Below are 21,479 nucleotides of genomic sequence, written 5' to 3'. Positions count from 1 at the left end.
AGGGAGAAGACATCTGCAGGTAAGATTTTGTATGGATTGGGTGTGGCGGGTGGGGGCATGGGTGAGCATAGCTTGGCATGGAGGTCATGAGTCGTGGGCGATGGAATTGGGAGTCAGTCACGGGGTGGGGGGGGGTCGGGATCGGGGATCCGCAATCGTTGAGGGGGAGTGTTGTCGGGTCGGAGAGGGAAGATCGGAGTGTTGTGGGGTCAGAGAGGGAGGATCGGAGTGTTGTGGGGTCAGAGGGGGAGGATCGGAGTGTTGTGGGGTCGGAGGGGGAGGATCGGAGTGTTGTGGGGGGGGGGGGAGGATCGGAGTGTTGTGGGGTCGGAGGGGGAGGATCGGAGTGTTGTGGGGTCGGAGGGGGAGGATCGGAGTGTTGTGGGGTCGGAGGGGGACGATCGGAGTGTTGTGGGGTCAGAGAGGGAGGATCGGAGTGTTGTGGGGTCAGAGGGGGAGGATCGGAGTGTTGTGGGGTCGGAGGGGGAGGATCGGAGTGTTGTGGGGTCGGAGGGGGACGATCGGAGTGTTGTGGGGTCGGAGGGGGAGGATCGGAGTGTTGTGGGGGGGGGGGGAGGATCGGAGTGTTGTGGGGTCGGAGGGGGAGGATCGGAGTGTTGTGGGGTCGGAGGGGGAGGATCGGAGTGTTGTGGGGTCGGAGGGGGAGGATCGGAGTGTTGTGGGGTCAGAGGGGGAGGATCGGAGTGTTGTGGGGTCGGAGGGGGAGGATCGGAGTGTTGTGGGGTCGGAGGGGGAGGATCGGAGTGTTGTGGGGTCAGAGGGGGAGGAGGATCGGAGTGTTGTGGGGTCGGAGGGGGAGGATCGGAGTGTTGTGGGGTTGGAGGGGGACGATCGGAGTGTTGTGGGGTCGGAGGGGGAGGATCGGAGTGTTGTGGGGTCAGAGGGGGAGGATCGGAGTGTTGTGGGGTCAGAGGGGGAGGATCGGAGTGTTGTGGGGTCAGAGGGGGACGATCGGAGTGTTGTGGGGTCGGAGGGGGAGGATCGGAGTGTTGTGGGGTCGGAGGGGGAGGATCGGAGTGTTGTGGGGTCGGAGGGGGAGGATCGGAGTGTTGTGGGGTCGGAGGGGGAGGATCGGAGTGTTGTGGGGTCGGAGGGGGAGGATCGGAGTGTTGTGGGGTCGGAGGGGGAGGATCGGAGTGTTGTGGGGTCGGAGGGGGAGGAAGAGGATCGGGAGTCGGGTGTCAGTGCAGTTAGGTTTGTTGGGCCTGGGGGAAGCACTCCTGCTCCTCCGGGCCCACAAGCTGTGCCTTTCTAGCCACCTACCTGTTAGTCTTGGGACTTCTCACCACCTTTCACGAGGCGTAAAGCAGAAGGCCCAGGAATCCTGCCCCCCGACCCCGGAGTTGAAATCAGGAAGTCCAGAAAAATGGTGGCCCGAAGTCTCCTGGGAGCAGGTTGGTCGTCCAACCCTCTTCACACCCTGGTGAAAACCAGAAATGAGCTGGTTGGGGGCAGGTCTGAAATGCTGGCAATTTTCAATGCCCCCAACCCACCCGTTTTTCAATGTTAAAATTGAGCCCTATGTACTTGTGATCTCATTCTTGCCTTGTTGCAAGTAACATTGTTTCAAAGCTATACAGGGCTGTTTGCCATTCCTCAGGTTTCTTCCCTCTTCTAAAGACATTGGTTCATACTGAAGTACAGTTCCGTAATTGTACACAACTGTTCAGTGACCATTCCTCACGTGTGAGCATAGGCAGTGTCAGCAGGCTTGTTGACTGTGGGGCATCAAGCCAAGCCCACACTTTCCTCATTTGACATCAACACATGTATGTTGCAGCAGGGGTTACCCCAAGTGTGAGAACCCCACCTGATTTTTTTTTTCTCCTTCCTACCCTGAGGCACAGAGGCCCATTAACACATCTCCCATCAGCATGAACCCAGCTGAAGCTCAGCACAGAACAGGATCAAATCTAGGGTTTGATTGTTGAGTACTACACCACCATTGAGCTAACAGGGTAGTTTACCATTAGGTTCCATAGGATTAGAAGGATTCTATTTAAAATAGAGCTGTTGCTGGCTGAAATTACTTTTCACCTTGTAGACTTTGTAACGCCCATACATTTTATAACAGATGCTATATCAAACTTTTGGCCCATTTTAAGCAGATGAGCTCCAGATTTGCCCAGGCACAGCTAAGTATGGAATAGAGCAGAACAAGAAATTGGAAACACTCGCATGATCCAAGGTTATGCCTTTGGTGTACTGCATATGCACAGTTCACATTGGAGTTAGCTGTACTGGGCCATGGAGTACAAGGTTGTGGCATACATACTATATGTTAGCAAGAGAGGAAGTACCGGGGGTGAGTCTGTTAATGGTGCTCGGTAGAGCACGTTAGATGCAGGGAGGCGAGGGGAAAATTATTAGTGATTGGAAGGTAGGACGGGTAAAATTGTAATTTTTTTTTGTTACATGTTGCATTGTAATTGTAACGTTTAGGGTAATGGGTTGGGTTGTGTGGAGGACTGTCATGGTGGCTGTAACCCACAGGATTTTATTTTTGGTTGTTGTCTTGTGACTGAACCAATCAGAAATGACACTGTAGATATGGTTCTGATATCTGTTTGAACAAAGCTCAGATCTGGTTAATTTCTGATTCCCTTCTCTAATTGGTCAAAGGGACTCTACAGCACTACACCACATGTTTACAGAGGCGTGAGATTTTTAATCATATTTGTAATTTGCCTTAATAAAACAAAGGATTCATTTCAGGATATGATGCAAAGGTTTCTCTCTTTGCAGGTACGGGCAGCTCCACCTCCACCTACTCAACACCATCGCCGAAAAACAGAAAAGACAGAGGAAGTAGAAATAACTCTGGTGTAACCAACAGATCAACTTTGTGTGTTCAGACTAAGACTGAATTATTCAGCGTTTTTGGTTTCAGATTCCTTGCGTTCTCTGCCCTGCCAGTGCAATGGAATCTATAGTCGAGGAGCAGCAGAAGGCAAAGAGAAAAAGGCAGTTATGAAGCGCAGATCATGAGGAAAGTCGACGTTCCTTCTTTAATTTACAAATATCTTGTGCCTTTGTAGCCACCACCTTATCTTTCCGATCATTTAAATTGGGCCATAAGTTTTTTTTTGTCCTTTTTTTAATACAAGAGGAATACTGCTTGACCAATCTAACTTTTGATGGGCCCAGTCCTGTTTCAGTCCACTATTTAAAAGACATTTAGCACACTGCTTCCTCAGTCCCCAGTGTAGCAGAGTCTGGTACTTCTGTAATTCTATGCCTATTGTGCTGTGCAGTGCACAGTTTTGGATCAGAAGGATGTGTTTCTCTGGCACTGTTCCAGTACAGAGCTGTTGGTTTCTTTGCCAGTGCCTGTAGTGCCAGATACAGGTATGGTTGTTATTATCATTCAATCACTTATCATTGTCTTGAGGCTGAAGGATGTAGGTAGAAGTGAAGTTTTTTTAAAAAAGCACAGGGCATGTCCTTCATAACATATATATTGTACATTCATTAGCACATTACTATAGCCACAGGTTGAACTACTTGTAAAATGTATCTCCCTTTAGTATTAATCCAGTCTGTATACATTTATTCAGCTGTAATATGCAGTAGCGTGAATGGACCAGAAGTATTGAGGGGATAGGCTTGAGTAAGGACTGAAATTCTTTTAAGAGGGGCTGGTTCCTCTCAATAGTTCCAGTGCAAAGAAAGAGAATCAGACAAATAAGGGAATAAATACAAAGAAATGCCTCTTTGTTAACTCAAGAGTCTTAGTTTTCCATAATTGTGTATGACTAATATTTATGCAATAATTCTAGTCAAGAAAGAAAAGACATTATGAATATGTTAAAATGGGAAACTTTATAGTGTTTCCAGTGAAGCTGTAGAGCACGAATGCCCTTTTAGAGAAAGAAAAGTTTTTTTTGCTTCTGGGGGTTCATTTTCCTTCCTCATGTCTTAGTTTAAAAAGCCTTTAAAATCACTACCTTTCAAATTACATATATTGGTTAAATCTTGACATGCTAATTATTTTTTGATTCAAAAAATTGACATTGTATTCCCCACAATATATGGTGGCAGTATTAAACTGGAAGGGAGGCATTATTGCTGAATAATGCACTTCACGATTGCAATAAACCATTTGTTTCTTGTGTGCATTAGTTAAATATACAAAAGACAAATTGTTACATTTAAATAGGGTTGGCAGGTTTGAAGTTTATCAGTAAAAACACAGGAAAGGTATCTCCAATGTTATAGTGAGAACATCTGTTTAAATTGCCTTTTGCAAGAGCACACTTCAGGTTTCTGAATTATATGCACATTTTAGCTTTTATTCCATCGTCAGGGGCTTTCAGACTTACTATATGAATGTACTAAAGGGTTAGAAAACTGGAAAAACGGGACTGGAAGCTAAGGATAACATTTCAATTGCTGCAAACTTAAAACAAGTAACTGGCAGATGTTTTCATAAAGACTGCTAAGTTTTAGTGACTAAGCAGCAGAGGCGATGTAGTTCAAAAATTAACTTTCTTTTTTGCAGACTAGATTCCTGGATGATCCAATTTATTAGACTAAAGGCTTCCAATCTGATAGCTGCCATTTGTTCAAATTCTCTATTCTCTCTTATCTTCCCCCTCCCACAATAAGAGTGCTATTTGCTGATGCCAATCTTGTATACCAATACTGCTGGAGGAGAAACTGAGGTTAGCAATTGCAGTATTTGGTTATTGCACCTCATAGTAAGAACTTTTAAACCAATTTTAAATATCTCCATTGGGAAATAGATTTAAGTCCTGCATCTTTACACAGTTGACTTACAACACTAAAACAAAGCAAATCTATAGTATTCAGATGCTGCAATTCTACCTATTGTATTAATCTGTAGACATTAAAAAACAGACACTCACTTTATGGTCCATCTTGATATTTAACTATCTACCTTTTCAAGCTTAGAAGACTCATTATTTCCCTTTATTCAAGCTGTGTCTGATCAGCAAGATTCAAACTTGGTTTGCATGGTTTTAACCAATAAATGTACTTGCAGTTAATTTTTAAACACATCTTCTAGTTTGTTATTACATAATCTTGCTTGGATTCAGCAGCCAGTTCCACTTGTTTTTCTTTTCATACAGATTATTTTTATAGTACATGTATATACATACATTGAAGTAAACATACAGTAAAGCATTATATATTCTGCTGAAATGCTATCAACCATATCACTGCCTGTTTACAAATACTACATGTAGAAGTATCATGTCCCAGTAGGTTGTCATGTACATAGTAAATCATAAGAAAACTAAAATCTGTAGGACAGACTTGTAGAGGTAGTGGCAAGCACAGGACTCCCATTCAGAGAACGAGAGTTTGAATTCCTTCTTCCCCAACCTCCCTTCCCTTTCTCCCCCACCCCCAAACAAGACTGATTCAGGCTAGGCCACCACTGATGAGTTCACTCTTCATTTCAATGGGAGATGGGGAGGGGTGGGGGGGGCGCGTGGAATTGGTAGGGAAATATTTCCTGTCCTGCAAGCCATGCTTCCTGCTGGCCAATACAAAGTGATGGTGATGGTCCTGGAGATGTCCATGACTGATGGGTTGTGCCTTTCCAGCTGAAAGATGGTGCCAAAGCAGGAAAACAAAGAAAACAGTAAAAATTTGAGAAATTTCAAAAAGACGGAAGTGTAAAATACTATTGCTAAAGTTGAATCTTAATGACTACACAAGTTGGTTGAGAATTATGCTTGAATCAGAATTTCTGCTTAAAGAGAGTAAGTGAAAATAGGATGTTCCATTTGTATGCTTGCATCAGATTAGTATCTCTAAATGCTTGTCATGGTTAATTAAGGAAAAAAGAAGCTTCATATGAAAGCTTCGAAGGTAGCATAGGTTTTATGTGCATCAATTTGATCACTTAAAATTGATTTTTGAATGCAAAGAAAAAGCAATTGTGCAACCCTCAGCAAACTCTCAAATCTGGAAAATTGATCTGCTTGTGTAACTGGTTCAGGACTGGTTCAGATTTCCACTGTGGAGACAGATCCACCAATACTGCTGTGTACTGCATTTTGTCAGTTATCGACAAAACCATTAGGTGTCAACCAGGTGAATCTTGCGTTTTTGTCTGATTCTGGAATGGAACAACATCTGTTGGCCAAGAAGAGTAGAGCTAAGACTGTGGAGGAGTCTGATCTTCCTTCAATCCACCTTACTGGAAAGGATTGTAAATGAGAATATCTGCAGTAAAAGAACTACAAACATTAATTGGTGAATGTTTTCCTTCCTTATACATAGTTTTGAAGCACCAGTTTACAAAAGTTTCACAAAATGTTTAAGCCTCAAAATGGATAAATGTATGGTTTTCATGATCACCTCATTAACCAAACAGTTTGGGGAGGGACAGTGATACAACTTTTTAACTAAATGAACGAATAACTCACTGTTCCTGTAGAATTTGACCCTTCTTTGATCTATGACTAAATACAAACTAGGTTAATATCTTTAGGGCTGCTATCGCACAACTTCTGGAAGCTGTACAATAGTTTAGAAAGTAGTATCTTAAAGGTATGGATCTGACTTCTGAATCTGATTAGTACAGATTGAGTAAAGTCATAGCAAGTAACTGATCACATAATGGTTAGTAAAAGCAGATAACCATGTACATTTTTTAATAATTCTGAAAACCCTGGTTAAATAGTATATGACTTTCTAATAGATTGTCATTTAAAAATACTGTATCCATAAAGGCTTTATCTGCCTGTGTTTTAAATGTTTGGCTTGAAGAGGTTAAGTTTAAAACTAGACAGGTTGTGAAATATGTGTCTACATGTACATTTGGCTTATTTGAAGCTACTCAAGCCATGTTGAGAGCCTTTGAACCGGAGGCCACATGGATTTGCTGTGATTTTAGCTCCAGAACGCAGTGGACATACATGTACTGCTGACAACCGATCCTGACTTCCTCACTTTGGTAGTGACACTACTTGCTACGTACCTCTTGAGCTGTAGATTCAAATCCTGGTGAAGACCTACACTCCAACCTACTTGGTAATATTCAGTGACTGAGTTTCAACACCAGGCCAAAAACCCTTACCTTGAGGAAACATAACACTTTTTAATGGCATTTACAAGAAGAAAGCACAAAGAGTTGTAATGGGAAAGGAATAAAAGCAGGGACATAAATAAAATGTACATTCAGAGTTATCCAACAATAAAAAGGTTATTGTTTCTTTAAAACTGCACTCTCAAATATTGTTAGCGCCCTGCTTTAAATTCTTTTGTTGATGTATTCTGAAGTTTTTTTTTGTTTACTTTTATGATGTTTACAGACCGTATTTTTATAACCCGACGATATTGCTGTTTCCAATGCATCCAAACTTCATTGATTTCCTCCCTTACTTCGGTTGCCTATTGATTATTTGCCAGTTTGCCCATATTTTATATTTTCTCAAGTATTATATTAAAATTGCATTTTTGCTCTAAATTAAGAACTGCTAAGAGTTTTCAAACTATATGTTCCCTTTTAATTGTCTATACATGGGGCTGATTATCCACATTATACATTGTACAGTGTCAGTACTTCAAGCAGAGAAAGCAAATGTGCAAAATGTTTTCTGCAGTGTATTGGCTGTTAAAACTTGTATTTATTATGTACAAAATGTTAAATAAAAAATTTGAAACTTTATGCAAGCTTTAATTATTTTTTACATTTTATCTGAAAACTTTACATTTCACCCTAGTCATGGTACATATAATGTCACACAGCACTCTCAAATACATATGTATAGAGATTGTTGTGTACAATTACATGGCACTACATACTGGCCGGGTTGAAGCCACTTCTCGGCAGGTGGCTGCCAGCCAAATAGGATGGGGAAGGCAGTGGCCGCTGCAAATCAGTGACAGAGAGGCAATGAAAAAAAACTGATTGATGAAAATCTGAAACAATAAATAGAAATGCTGAAAATATACGACCGGTCCATCAACATCTGAAAAGATGTTATTGTTTAAGTAGTGACCCTTCGCTGGACAGTAGAAAGGCAAGTTGGAGTTTGTTACAATGATTAAGTAGTGGCAGATGATTCTGTCATTCTTGATCTTTAGGGGCTGAGAGTTGGATGAAGTGAGACCAGAGGAAGGGGGCCAAGGTGCTTCTGTGCTTTTCCAGTTCTAAGCGCAGCCTGTGTATCCCTCATACTGGCACATGTATCACAGCTGTTTTCCCCATGCATTTATAGCAGCAGTGGTCAGATTGCTCCATAATTAAGTATATGGCTTTTTGCTAAGAATAGTAAGAACTGTACAGGTTTGAAAGCTTCAAGAGTTCCTTTTCCAGGAGGCAGCAAGCAAAGGGATACGTAGGACCATGTCTAAGACGATCATGAAAGAGGTTGTGGCTCTACTTGCCTTGGTTGAGCTGTTGGAAAGGAGGTAAGGCATTTCACAGAGGAGGAATCTGAGGGGAAAATATGGCTATTCCAGGCAGAACAAGACAATTGTGTCAATAAGGTAGCAGGCCAGGATTAAATTGTATAGATGTGGGGATGGATGAATAGTAAGTTGAAATTTGTTGGTCTGCACAGATCAGTCAATAGTTGGTGAAAGAGCACTTCTTGTTAGTAAGAATCTGTCCAAGTTTAAAATTGTGCTATAATTTAGTCAAAGCAGCTGACCATTTAGGAGGAAAAGTTACCATTTAAATAGCATGCCATAGAGGAGCAGAGCAAGAACTGACAGGAATGTGCTTCCCTCCTCCAGTGCTGATATTTAAATGGCAACCCCTCTTATATGTGGATCTTAGCTGCTGGAGGGCCAGTTTGCCTATTTTGGTGATTCTCTTTCATGCCAAACCTTGAACCCACTTGCCTTGAGTGCTTCTAGGAGATCATAATTATGCCACAGTTAGAAATTGCTTGCCTGAGATGCCTAATGGCTTCTTTAGTGAGGTGCAGACCTCTCTCCAGATTGGTAACGTTAGTGATTGCATGCTGTGTGTCTGGGCCTCTGTTGGCCTATTCAGGGATTCTGTACAGGAGAGGTTTGATAAGGTGGCAAGCTTTGAATAATTGATATGTCTGCTCATCTTACTGCTATTGGTAAGTGCTAATTATATCTTTTCACTAAATTATAGTAATAAGCGCGCTAAGCTTACATTAGCAGACATTTTCCGAGCCAAACTATCTGTGCATAGACTGGAACCCACAGCAAGATCTTTACCATAGCACAAAGATGTTTTTTAATCAGACCTATTTAAATAGAAATCTTGATCATCATAACACAAGCACTTGCACATTGTTTATGGCATGTAAGTTCTTTCAAAAATGTTGCAATTTAACTTTTTAATTCACATGATGTTTGAAATGACAGGGTACCTGTATTCTGCTTTGTTTTTTTTGTCTTGATTTGAGCATTGGCCTATAGACTTCAGCCTCCTAGTCACGCCTACATCACTGACAGCTCTGTAACAGTAAGTATAACAATCTTTATATGACCATGACTCAGTAATTAAAGTGGATTATAGGCATATATGTTCTCTTGGGATTATTTGAAGAACTGCCTTAGAATTAAACTGGAAAACATGAGGCGCTACATCTTTTAAGCTGCTTTGGGTAGAATCATAGAATAGTTACAGCACAGATGGAGGCCATTCGGCCCATCGAGCCCCTGCCGGCTCTTTGTAAGAACAATCCAGCTTGTCCCATTCCCCCAGGAGAGCTTCAGAGACCATTGAAAATACCGATTCCAGACAGCAAGTAACATAATGACGATTCAAGCACCTCACACCCACCATACCCTTCAAGCTGCATGTTACACTTACGTTGTGGAGACACTGATTTATTTACTACTCCCCCCACCCCCACCCCCCACACTTTCTCAATTTTCTCCCCTCCTGAAGGTCACGACTCTTGATGGGGTACGGGCTACACCAGCACTGGCCAACCTCTAGTTTCTCACTAGGGGTACAGTCCCATTGGTGCTGGCTGCCCTTCAGTACCCCACTGGGGCACAGGTTCACTAACATGCTTTAGGTTTAGAGTAGATATCAAATGTGAACATACTCAACTGGAGGAGGGGTAATTTCAGTGAGTTGAAAAGGGATCTGACCCAAGTGTATTATAATGAAAGATTGGCAGGTAAAAGAGTAAATGAGCACTGGGAGGCCTTCAAAGAGGAGATAGTTCAGGTTCAGACTAGACACATTCCCATGAGGGGGAAAGGAAGGACATCCAAAGCTAGAGCTCCCTGGATGACTCATGATGTAGAGATTAAAATGAAACAGAAAAAGGAGGCTTATGATAAATGTCAGCTTCATAATGCAAGAGAGAACAAAGCTGAATGCAAAAAGTACATGGGAGAACCGCGAAAGGAAATAAGAGGGGCAAAGAGAGTCTGAGAATAGATTGGTGGGTAATATAAAAGGGAACCCAAAAGTCTTTTTATAAACATATAAATAGTCAAAGGAAGGGTGGGGCCGATTAAGGACCAAACAGGAGATCATCTTGTGGTGGCAGAGGGCATAGCTGAGGTACTAAAAGAGTACTTGGCATCTGTCTTCAGTGAAGAAGACAATGCTGCCAATATCTCAGTAAAGGATGAGGTAGTAGAGAAATTGGATAGGGTAAAAATAGATAAAGAGGAGGTACTTAAAAGGTTGGCAATACAAAGTAGAAAAGTCACCCAGTCCAGATGGGATGTATCCTAGGTTGCTGTGGAAGTAAGGGTGGAAATTGCGGAGGCTCTGGCCACAATCTTCTAATCTTCCTTAGATGTGGGAGTGGTGCTAGAGGACTGGAGGATTGTAAATGTTACACCCCGTTCAAAAAAGTGGAGAAGAATAAGCCCGGCAACCACAGGCCAGTCAGCCTAACATCGGTGGTGGGGAAACTTTGAGACAATATTCTGGGACAAAATTAATAGGCACTTGGAAAAATATGAGTTAATAAATGAAAGCCAGCATGGATTTGTTAAAGGAAAATCTTGTTTGAATGACTTGATTGAGGTCTTTAATGAAGTATCGGAGAGGGTTCATGAGGGTAGTGCGGTTGATGTGTATATGGACTTTCAAAAGGTTTTCGATGAAGTACCACATAATAGACTTGTTAGCAAGATTTAAGCCCAAGGGATTAAAGGGGCAGTGGCTGCATGGATATGAATTTGGCTAAGGGACAGAAAGCAGAGAGTAGTGGTGAGCGATTGTTTTTCAGACAGGAGGGAATTGTGCAGTGGTGCCCCCCAGGGGCTGGTATTAGGACCACTGCTCTTTTTGATATATATTAATTACCTGGACTTGGGTATACAGGGCATAATTTCAAAGTTTCTAGATGACACGAAACTCGGAAATGTAGTCAACAGTGAGGAGGATAGTAATAGACTTCAGGAGGACATAGACAGACTGGTGAAATGGGCAGACACATGGCAGATGAAATTTAACGCAGAGAAGTGTGAAGTGATTCATTTTGGTATGAAGAATGAGGAGATGCAATATAAACTAAATGGTGCCATTTTAAAGGGGGTGCAGGAAAAGAGAGACCTGGGGATGTACTTGCACAGGACCTTGAAAGTGGCAGGAAAGATGAAAAGGCTGTTAAAAAAGCATATGGAATCCTTGGCTTTATAAACAGAGGAATAGAGTACAAAAGCAAGGAAGTTATGCTAAACCTTTATAAAACACTGGTTAGCCCCAGCTGGACTATTGTGGCCAAATCTGGGCACCACACTTTAGGAAGGATGTCTAGGCCTTAGAGGGAGTACAATGGAGATTTACTAGAATGGTACCAGGCTTGAAAAACTTCAGTTACGTGGTGAGACTGGAGAAACTGGGTATGTTCTCCCTAGAGCAGAGAAGGTTAAGAGGAGATTTGATAGAAGTGTTCAAAATCATGAAGGGTTTTGATGACAGTAACTAAGAAGAAACTGTTTCTAGTGGCAAAAGGGCCGGTAACCAGAGGACACAGATTTAAGGTAATTGCCAAAAGAACCTATGGCGAAATGAGGGGGAAATAATTTATGCAGCGAGTTGCTATGATCTGGAATGCACAGCCTGAAAGGGTGGTGGAAGCAGATTCAATAATAACCTTCAAAAGGGAATTGGATAAATACTTGAAGTGGAAAAAATTGCATGACTATGGGGAAAGAGCAGGGGAGTGGAACTAATTGGCAAGCTCTTTCAAGGGGCCAGAACAAGTACAACAGGCCGAATGGTGGCCTCCTGTATCATTCTATGATATGTTAGAACATAAAAGAACATGGAATGCATAAAGGCTAACTGGGCATTCAGCCTGTTCCTCCTTTGTACAATCTGGCCTATGATGGATTTTATCTGACTTTTTTAATCACACAAAGAAAGGTTGTGCCAAATGTTCTCCCTAACTCCTGTATACTCGAGCAGAACTCCACATATCTTTCTGGACTTAAATTTTAATTGTTCATATCTGGGTGGTTGCTTTCCAATAGTACAGGAACCATCATACATTATTGTCTGTTTGCATTTATTCTTTATAACCTTCAGTCCTATTCTTTATTGCAATGATTTTTTTTGAAGGAGTTAATTGACACAATTTTTGCTGAGAGTTTGTTCTTTACATCCACTAATCTGTGGGATGGGAGGAGGAAACTTCTAATCTGTAGTCTTGCTTGAGACATAAATTTTGTACTTGTTTCCAGTTCTGAGTGCAACTCAACTCAGAGATTGCATATTTAGCAAGGAGGAATATTTTTACTGGAATTAGTTTGTCTTTGCTTTGTAAATCAGAGCATTATATTAGAATGTAGGCACAGATCAGGAAGCTCTCTAGTTCAATCCATGGCCTATACTGATCTTAGGAATACAGTTAGGACATTACAATTGGTTTCTGCATCCCAGAACTAAGGAGGGGAAGAATCAGCCAAGGTTCCCGCTCCTGGTTGCTATTTAGTAAGCCCTGTTGGAAAGTGCATGCGCATGGAGGTCAGATGTGGACAAGATCAGTCATAACTGTGATAAAGACCTGGAGTCATATAGCTTGCCAATACTTGATACCTTTACTCCCCATGTCCACTTAAATGAGGTACCAGAGAGCCGTCCACACCCTACACTTCTCAGGAGAGTGGGATGACCGAGTGAAACATTTTTCACTTTGTATTCTTCAATTTAATGAACCATTCTTTCAAGTAAATATGGTTATAACTTTACATGGGTGCAATTCACAGTTCATCTGATTTTGCTCTGAGACACCTCAACTGAAGCAGTACGGTAGATTTTCTACACTCTAATGTTATGTTAGAGTTTCAGAGAACACCCTGGGTCTGAAACTATTGTAACTCCAAGGTGTCAGTGCATATATAACACCTAAATGATGAAAAACAATTTAAAATAATTTTGTTTCTGTAAAACAACATGCTTTGGAGATAATACAGATCCAAACTTAAAGAAGCAAAATACAGTATGCTAGAAAGCCTAAATTAAAGTACATTAGTGTGTGTTGGTGTAAAGGCTTATAAGGAATTGAAAACCTTGGGACATTGTGGCACAAAATGGTGTCAGTAACAATGAAGTTGTACTGTAATTCCTTGTAATTCATTAAGAACCAGAAACTGTGTTCCATTTTATAATCCATTTAAATCCTTTGCAACTACCCCCCCCCCCCCCCCTTCCCATCGCCAACAGTTTTATTTCAATCAGCTCACAAGCTGTGACAGTCTGGGCTATAGTGTTATAAATACTATACCATACTACAGTAGTTGTATTTCTGCGTTGGTGGTTCTGATCATTTTTTCCTCACAAGGTGAAGCACTACGTAGAGTGTTGAGAACTGGTGAAAGTCATGCAAAGATATCTGAGGTTATAACTTAGAATGCCCTGGTTAGAAGTCCAATGACCAAACAATGAAATTGGAGCTGCAGCCCAGTGCTGGAAAAATGTGTACTGCCCACTTGATAATTGTGACTTTTAGTCAACTTGCATGAACTAGTATAGATATTATTCAGTGGAGCAGGAGAAAACTGCAACAGACCATGAAGGACCAGAAAATGAAGAAACCATGAAGGATGCGAGAAGAGCGGGAGATGTACTCTTTTTCTCTCAAACTTCTAAAGTTGTTGGCCTAGAAATTGGATGGCACCGCGTTTGTTTTTCGGTCACTAAACGGATGCCTAAGACAGATAGGCAGGAAACACGAGCTCATTATGAGCCAGAAGTGCGCTGCCCGCCATATTAGTGGAAGCGAATAAATAGGCATCCAGGGCCCTCACCTGAAACAGGCATAAGGCCCTTTGCATATTCAAATAAGGGGACTAATGCCTGTTTGTGGCCACCTCTGCAATAGTGGGTTGCTGTGAACCCAGCCAGTGTTTTGAAATTTGAAATTAAATTTTTTCAAGTACTCTTCCATCACCTAAATTACAAAAAGAAAGTCCGTTCTGACAATGTCTGCTTTCTAACATCTTCTGTTTGTTTCGCAGTTGTTTCCTCAGATACCAAGACCTATCAATTAGCCTTGCAATCTTGACAGATTTAGCACAACGTGGCTCCAGGCTTAATTAGGAACATTTGGTATCCACGTGGAAGTCTTTAGTCCTGCACAACTTTACTGTAAGACTTTGTCCCCTCTCTCAGAATTTCAGTATTAACTCTTCAAGTGCTCCCAGATTTCGGTAGTGTGGTTTAGAAGGGCCATTTTTTCTACAACATGGATGGCCAAAGATTGATGAATGTAATTTACACTATTGTTTTTTTAATTTCAGTGGGTAGTCGTCATCAGTGAGTAGCAAACCTATTGAAGTGGAGGTTGAAATATAAATCTCAGGGCTCCCATGATGGTTCAGTAGATAGATGCATTGCCTTCTGTGCTACTGAGCCATACAGACAATCTAAGTTTGTGCTAAATTCGCTGATTTCAAGCCAGGTACTGGAATTGGGTTTAGTAGACCACAATTTTCCATCCATTCATTTTAATGGGCAAAAATTTGCAGGTTGGCAAGTGTAGAAGTAAAAAAAAACCCTGGCCAGTGTCTGAGCAAGGGATAAGGGTAATGTCATTCAGGGTTCCTGCTCCTGATTTCTACCAGAAAGCACGCTCGTATAAGTGAGAACAGGATCTGACTCTGCTATAATGCTAGCCTGCTGACATTCACTATCTAGGCTTGCAGGTGAAGAATGACACTTGGAGAAGGTACAGGAGAGTTGCCAGCACCAATGAAACCATATACCAGCATGGTTCAACACCTTAAGACGACAATTAGAGGGAAGAGGTGAACTTAAGGGTACTGTCACAAAAATCAAATGCTTGTCCAGTTAGGTTTTTATATCATATATAAAATATATATATTAAAACAGTAATCACACTTCAGTTGTCGTGCTTTGTTATAGATGTAAAACGGCCTTAAAATGCTGGGTGCTCCTGAACTGCACCCTGAAACAGTTGAGCATATACCAATCTGAAAAGTTTCCTGACCAAGCAGTTAACCTAATGAGTGACTTTAAACCGTGTTCACTTTTAGCAATTTGACTTTCAAGCCTTAAAGGCACAGACCACTTAAACAAGAATCCACCTTAGCAGCAGAAATATATAGGAAGAAAAACAACAACTTGCATTTGTATATTACCTTTCACATCCTCAGGATATCCCAAAATGTTTCAAGCAAATATTTTTTTTCAAATATAGTCACTTCTTTTGTAAATGAAGCAATCAATTTGTACACAGCAGAATCCCATGGACAGAAAATAAGATTGATGACCAGTTATACTGTTTTCTTTTTAGTTGTTTGGGGGATGAATGTTGGATAGGTCACTAGAAGAACTCCCTACTACTTTTTGAAAAGTGCCATGGACTCTTTTACATCCATCTAAACAGGTAGATAAGGCCTTGATTTAATGTTTAATTCAAAAGACAGCAATGGAGCACTCCCCAGGTACCACACTGATGTATCAGCCTAGATCACCTGTTTAAGACCTGGAGTGGAGCTTGAACCTATAACTTTCTGATGCAAAGCTGAAAGTGCTACTAACTGAGCCAAGGTGATACTTGCAACAAGGAGTAATTTACATATTGTAAATTTTTACTCCTGCTGTATAGTCTCCGTCTATATCTTTCTAAATAATTCAATCAATAGTTTTAGTCTCTACAAAGTGGATCTCGCATTTGATAGTTTCCTTTTCTGAATTGACCGGAGCCATAATAGGAATCCTACGTGAATTCCAGTGAGTACTATTAGTAAATAGAGTAATTGTTAATCATTGGTTATGTAACTCAAGACCAACATTCCTCCTTTTGAGGACTGAGGTTTGCTTGAAGAGAATCAGGTGTGCAAAACTTTGAAAGAAAACCTGTATTCAAAAAGCCCAAACCATATGGGTAATAGTGGAAGAAATTTAGACTGTGGTATTTAGAAATAAAGATATTGCCTTAACTGTAGTCACTGTGAATACTGATTTCCAGTGCAGGACCAGTCTTTAAGCCAACTGATTTCAACCTTCAATAGTGGACTGATTTGCAACAGTGATCACAATTGGCTGAACGGCATGCAATAAAGTAAATTAATGCTAAGAAAATATAGTTTTCTCTGTTCTCTAGTGACTGACAGTATTTGATGAGCAATGTCACAAGGCAACAGAATGTTACCCAATAATATCACAAACTACAGGCTTATTGTAACCTACACAAGCCAGTGTGGTTTCTGAGGTTATTTAATATGGTGCACTGCCATATGTGTAGCAGGAGCTGTCAGGCAGTCAAAACAACTGCACTTTCATTTCACAGCACATTCCCTGCCACTGATTGCTGCTCAGAAATAAGAATAAAGAATATCTCTCTCTCTCTCTCTCATACACATATATATATATATCCTTAATACTTGTTCTTCTGTGTTTGTTTTCACCCATTCAGTCCGACTTTCTAAAAATTCTAGCACTGTGTGGAACCTCATCATTCTCACAATTCCTTGATTTTAAAAAGTCCTTAAAACAACAGGAAAACCAGTTATCCTGTTTTTAGGATTTACTGATTCTTACTAAATCTTACAAGGGTTACTAGATTGTAAATCTTACAAAAGTTATTAGATTTTATAGAATTAACTTTATGGGAGTAATTGTTTCTTTTTTTCCTTTCCCTGACCTCATCTACTACACGGCCTGCTCCTTGGCTTTCGCCACTATTGCCCAACAATTGGCTGCTCATGAAGTTGCTGTTAGCCATTGTGCCCTCTGATTTGTCCAGTTGCCCTCTGGGGTATGATCATGGCATCCCATAACAAACACGCTTGGGGTCACTGTTTAATTTTCAACTTCTCCCAGTTCTGACCATGGACTGAAATGTTAACTCTATTTCTTTCTCCACAGATGCTGCCTGACCTGCTGAGTATTTCCAGTATTTTCTGTTTTTATTTCAGATTTCCAGCATCCACAATATTTTGCTTTTGAGGTCACTGACTTTGAATCACTGGCGCCCCCACGTTTAAGATACTTTATAATTTAAACCCAAGTAATAATTAAGAAACATTAAATCTGTGAGGTGCAAAGCAACAAACGTGAACTGATTTTTTTTGAGCGAGAAGGTTGTTGCACAAACTTAACTGGCCTCAGCCTTGGTGCATAACACAAAATTAACAAAATGTAATCAAATATTTTGTGTACAACAAAAATCTGGAAAGCCTGGAATCATTCATTTGCTGCGCTGGTTTCAGTATTTGTTCCTGCTGCCCTGTCCAGAAAAATCTTTGAGCATTTTAAATGTAATGTTGATGTTGCCATTTGGTTTCCTTGTGGGACGTTTGTTACCATAGGGGGCAGTGCGATCCCATCGGGATGATCCAGAATCCCTGCGGAAGTGGCATGGGAAAAATATAATTTCGTATCTGATAATTGCAACTTTTGCAGCTGTTCTGAAGCTGCTGCAAACTGACGCGGTTAGGGACCGAGGGGAGCCGGAGATTCCTTCAAACAATTTATTTGGGCGGATCTCGTGTTGATTGTACCATCCAGATGTTTAATAGATGGCTGATCAACCCGGCCACTAATATCTCGCCGACTCAGCCATCGAGATGTGTACAGATATTTATCTGTTGCAACCCAGAAGGTAAAATAATGACTTTTTTTGTTTTAAAAATCACTGGTTTAAAGTCTTGGATGCTGTTATGTTTTGGTTTAAGTTGAAAGGTGTTAGTCGTGCGATTATATATTTGTTGGCTCTGAAAAAGCTTTTGTTTCTTTTACGTTGTGTATTTTAATACATAGGTTGTACTGTTAACTTCCCTTCAGAATTGTACTCCGTTTAATTCAGGTTCAGCACAAAACTGAGTACATTGAGGATATCACCAGCAAGTGACTGAGTCAAAAGAAAGAGAGAATTTACATTTATATTGTGCTTTTCGTGACCTCAGGACACCCCAAAGCCCTTTACAGCCAATGAAGTACTGTAGTCACTGTTGTGATGTAGGAAATGTGGCAGCCGATTTGCACACCGCAAAGTCCCACAAACAGTAATGTGATCATGACCAGATAATCTGTCTTAGTGATGGTTGAGGGATAAATATTGGCCACAGTGGAGTGGGGATATTGAATGGAAGGCAGGATTTTCATCTGTGAGTTTCTTGGGTTAACTTTTTGCTAGAATCCAAAATATTTTAAGTAAATCAGCAAGGTTGTATCAAACTATAAATCTTACGGTGCAAAGTTGAAAATTGTTAAGTTTCTATTGAAATAACCAATCTGAACAGTCTGGCTTTGGTTAGTTGAAAATGCAGATAACAATTTCAAGTAAATGCTGGTGAAATTGGGGTTTGACTCTAAATAAAAATATTTTTCATTGCTTTAATGCATTATAGTAAATCTGTCTGCTGTTGAATTTTTGTGTTTATTATACACCTCAAATAACAATCTGCTGGCAGCCTGTGCTGTTCTAACTAATTGACAGGGAACAGTGCAATAATGGCTGGGGTGATTGGCACGGTAAGTTTATACTTCCATCTTGTGAGAAGTTTCTGTTCTTGCACAGTGGCAAGCCCGTTGATAATTTGGCTGGGAAAAGAATCTCATATGGAATTAAGTTAGGCTTTTTAAGACTTGACTTAACCGATTGCATTTGCCACCTTAATTATTTAACTACTTTATATCTGTTCTTCAGCCACTTTGCCTTGCCCTCTGGAACTCTCTCTCTCAGCATCTTTTTTGTGCCTCCTTCCCTGCCTTCAAAAATCTCGCTAACATACCCCCGCCCCCACCCCCCGCCCCCACCCCGTCAATTTTGCTTTTGTCCCTCCTGACCACCCCCCCCCCCCCCCCAAACTACGCGCACTTACTGCCTTAAAGCTCCCTGGGACATAATAGAAACATGGAAAATAGGAGTAAGAGTAGGCCATTCGGCCCTTCAAGCCTGCTCCGCCATTCAGTATGATCATGGCTGATCCTCTTTCTCAATACCATATTCCCGCTCTCTCCCCATACCCCTTGATGCCTTTTGTGTCTAGAAATGTATCTATCTCCTTAAATATATTCAGTGACTTGGTCTCCACAGCCTTCTGTGGTAGAGAATTCCACAGGTTCACCACCCTCTGAGTGAAGAAATTTCTCCTCATCTCAGTCCTGAATGTCCTACCCCGTATCCTGAGACTGTGACCCCTCATTCTAGATCCCCAGCGAGGGGAAACATCCTCCCTGCACCCAGTCTATCAGAGTTTTATACATTTCAATGAGATCCCCTCTCATTCTTCTAAACTTAAGTGAATACAGGCCTAGTCAACCCAATCTCTCCTCATACGACAGTCCTGCCATCCCAGGAATCAGTCTGGTGAACCTTCGCTGCAGTCCCTCTATGGCAAGTATATCCTTTCTTAGGTAAGGAGACCAAAACGGCACACAATACTCCAGGTGTGGACTCACCAAGGCCCTGTATAACTGCAGTAAGACATCCTTGCTCCTATATTCAAATCCTCTTGCAATGAAGGCCAACATACCATTTGCCTTCCTAACTGCTTGCTGCACCTGCATGTTTGCTTTCAGTGACTGGTATACAAGGACACCCAGGTCCCTTTGTACATCAACATTTCCCAATCTATCACCATTTAAATAATACTCTGCCTTTCTGTTTTTCCTTCCGAAGTGGATAACTTCACATTTATTCAAGTTATACTGCATCTGCCATGTATTTGCCCACCCATTCAACTTGTCTAAATTGCCTTGAAGCCTCTTTGCATCCTCCTCACAACTCACAATCCCACCTAGTTTTGTGTCGTCAGCAAACTTGGAAATATTTGGTTCCCTCATCCAAACCATTGATATGAATAAGAACATAAGAAATAGGAGCAGGAGTAGGTCCTACAGCCCCTTGAACATGCTCTGCCATTCAATAAGGTCAAGGCTGATTTTCTACCTCAACTTCACTGTCCCCCTCTCCCACCTGATGGTGGGGAAACTTTTAGAGACAATAATCTGGAACAAAATAAATTGGCACTTGGAAAAGTATGGGCTAATAAATGAAAGTCAGCATGGATTTGTTAGAGGAAAATTGTGTTTGACTGACTTGAGTGAGTCCTTTGATGAAGTAACGAAGAGAGTTGATGAGGGTAGTGCAGTTGATGTTGTGTATATGGACTTTCAAAAGGCATTGATAAAGTACCACATAATTGATTTGTTAGTAGAATCTAGATTTGTTTTTCAGACTGGAGGGAAGTGTACAATGGTATTCCCCAGGGATCAGAATTAGGACCACTGCTCTTTTTGATATATATTAATGAACTGGATTTGGGTCTAGAGGGTATAATTTCAAAGTTTGCAGATGACACGAAACTTGGAAATGTAGTAAACAATGTGGAGGACAGTAACGGACTTCAGGAGGATATAAACAGACTGGTGAAATGGGCAGTCACATGGCAGACGAAATTTAACGCAGAGAATTGTGAAGTGATGCATTTTGGTAGGAAGAATGAGGAGAGGCAATATAAACTAAATAGTACAATTTTAAAGGGGGTGCAGGAACAGAGAGACCTGGGGGTGCACATACATAAAGCTTTGAAGGTGGCAGGACAAGTTGATAAGGCTGTTAAAAAAGCATATGGGATTCTGGACTTTATTAATAGAGGCATAGAGTACAAAAGCAAGGAAGTTATGCTAAACCTTTATAAAACACTGGTTAGGCCTCAGCTGAAGTATTGTGTTCAATTTTTACTAGAATGGTGCCAGAGATGAGGAACTTCAGTTATGTGGAGAGACTAGAGACGCTGGGGTTGTTCTCCTTAGAGCAGAGAAGGTTAAGGGGATATTTGATCGAGGTGTTCAAAATCATGAATGGTCTTGATAGAGTAAATAAGGAGAAACTGTTTCCAGTGGCAGAATGGTCAGTAACCAGAGGACACAGATTTAAGGTGATCGGCAAAAGAGACAGAGGCGACATGAGAAAACATTTATTTACGCAGCGAGTTGTAATGATCTGGAATGCACTGCCTGAAAGGGCGGTGGAAGCAGATTCAATAGTAACTTTCAAAAGGGAATTGGATAAATGCTTGAAGGGAAAAAATTTACAGGACTA

At 41.2% G+C, this 21,479-nt stretch overlaps 1 protein-coding gene across 2 annotated transcripts in view; it reads left to right on the top strand.

The window, feature by feature from the left end:
* The window catches only part of LOC137322796 (F-BAR and double SH3 domains protein 2-like), a 230,454-nt gene extending 222,788 nt beyond the window's left edge, over positions 1-7,666 (top strand). For both annotated transcript variants that reach the window (XM_067985865.1, XM_067985866.1), the window contains one exon: positions 2,767-7,666. In XM_067985865.1, the coding sequence (XP_067841966.1) occupies positions 2,767-2,850 (84 nt within the window). In that variant the 3' untranslated portion in view covers positions 2,851-7,666. The remainder of the gene's footprint in view (positions 1-2,766) is intronic.
* The last annotated feature ends 13,813 nt before the right edge of the window (positions 7,667-21,479 follow it).

This window comes from Heptranchias perlo, chromosome 6 (genome assembly GCF_035084215.1).
Source record: "Heptranchias perlo isolate sHepPer1 chromosome 6, sHepPer1.hap1, whole genome shotgun sequence".
Classification (NCBI taxonomy): domain Eukaryota; kingdom Metazoa; phylum Chordata; class Chondrichthyes; order Hexanchiformes; family Hexanchidae; genus Heptranchias; species Heptranchias perlo.
Note: the sequence above shows the minus strand (reverse complement) of the source record. Positions and strands in the feature narration are given on the sequence as shown.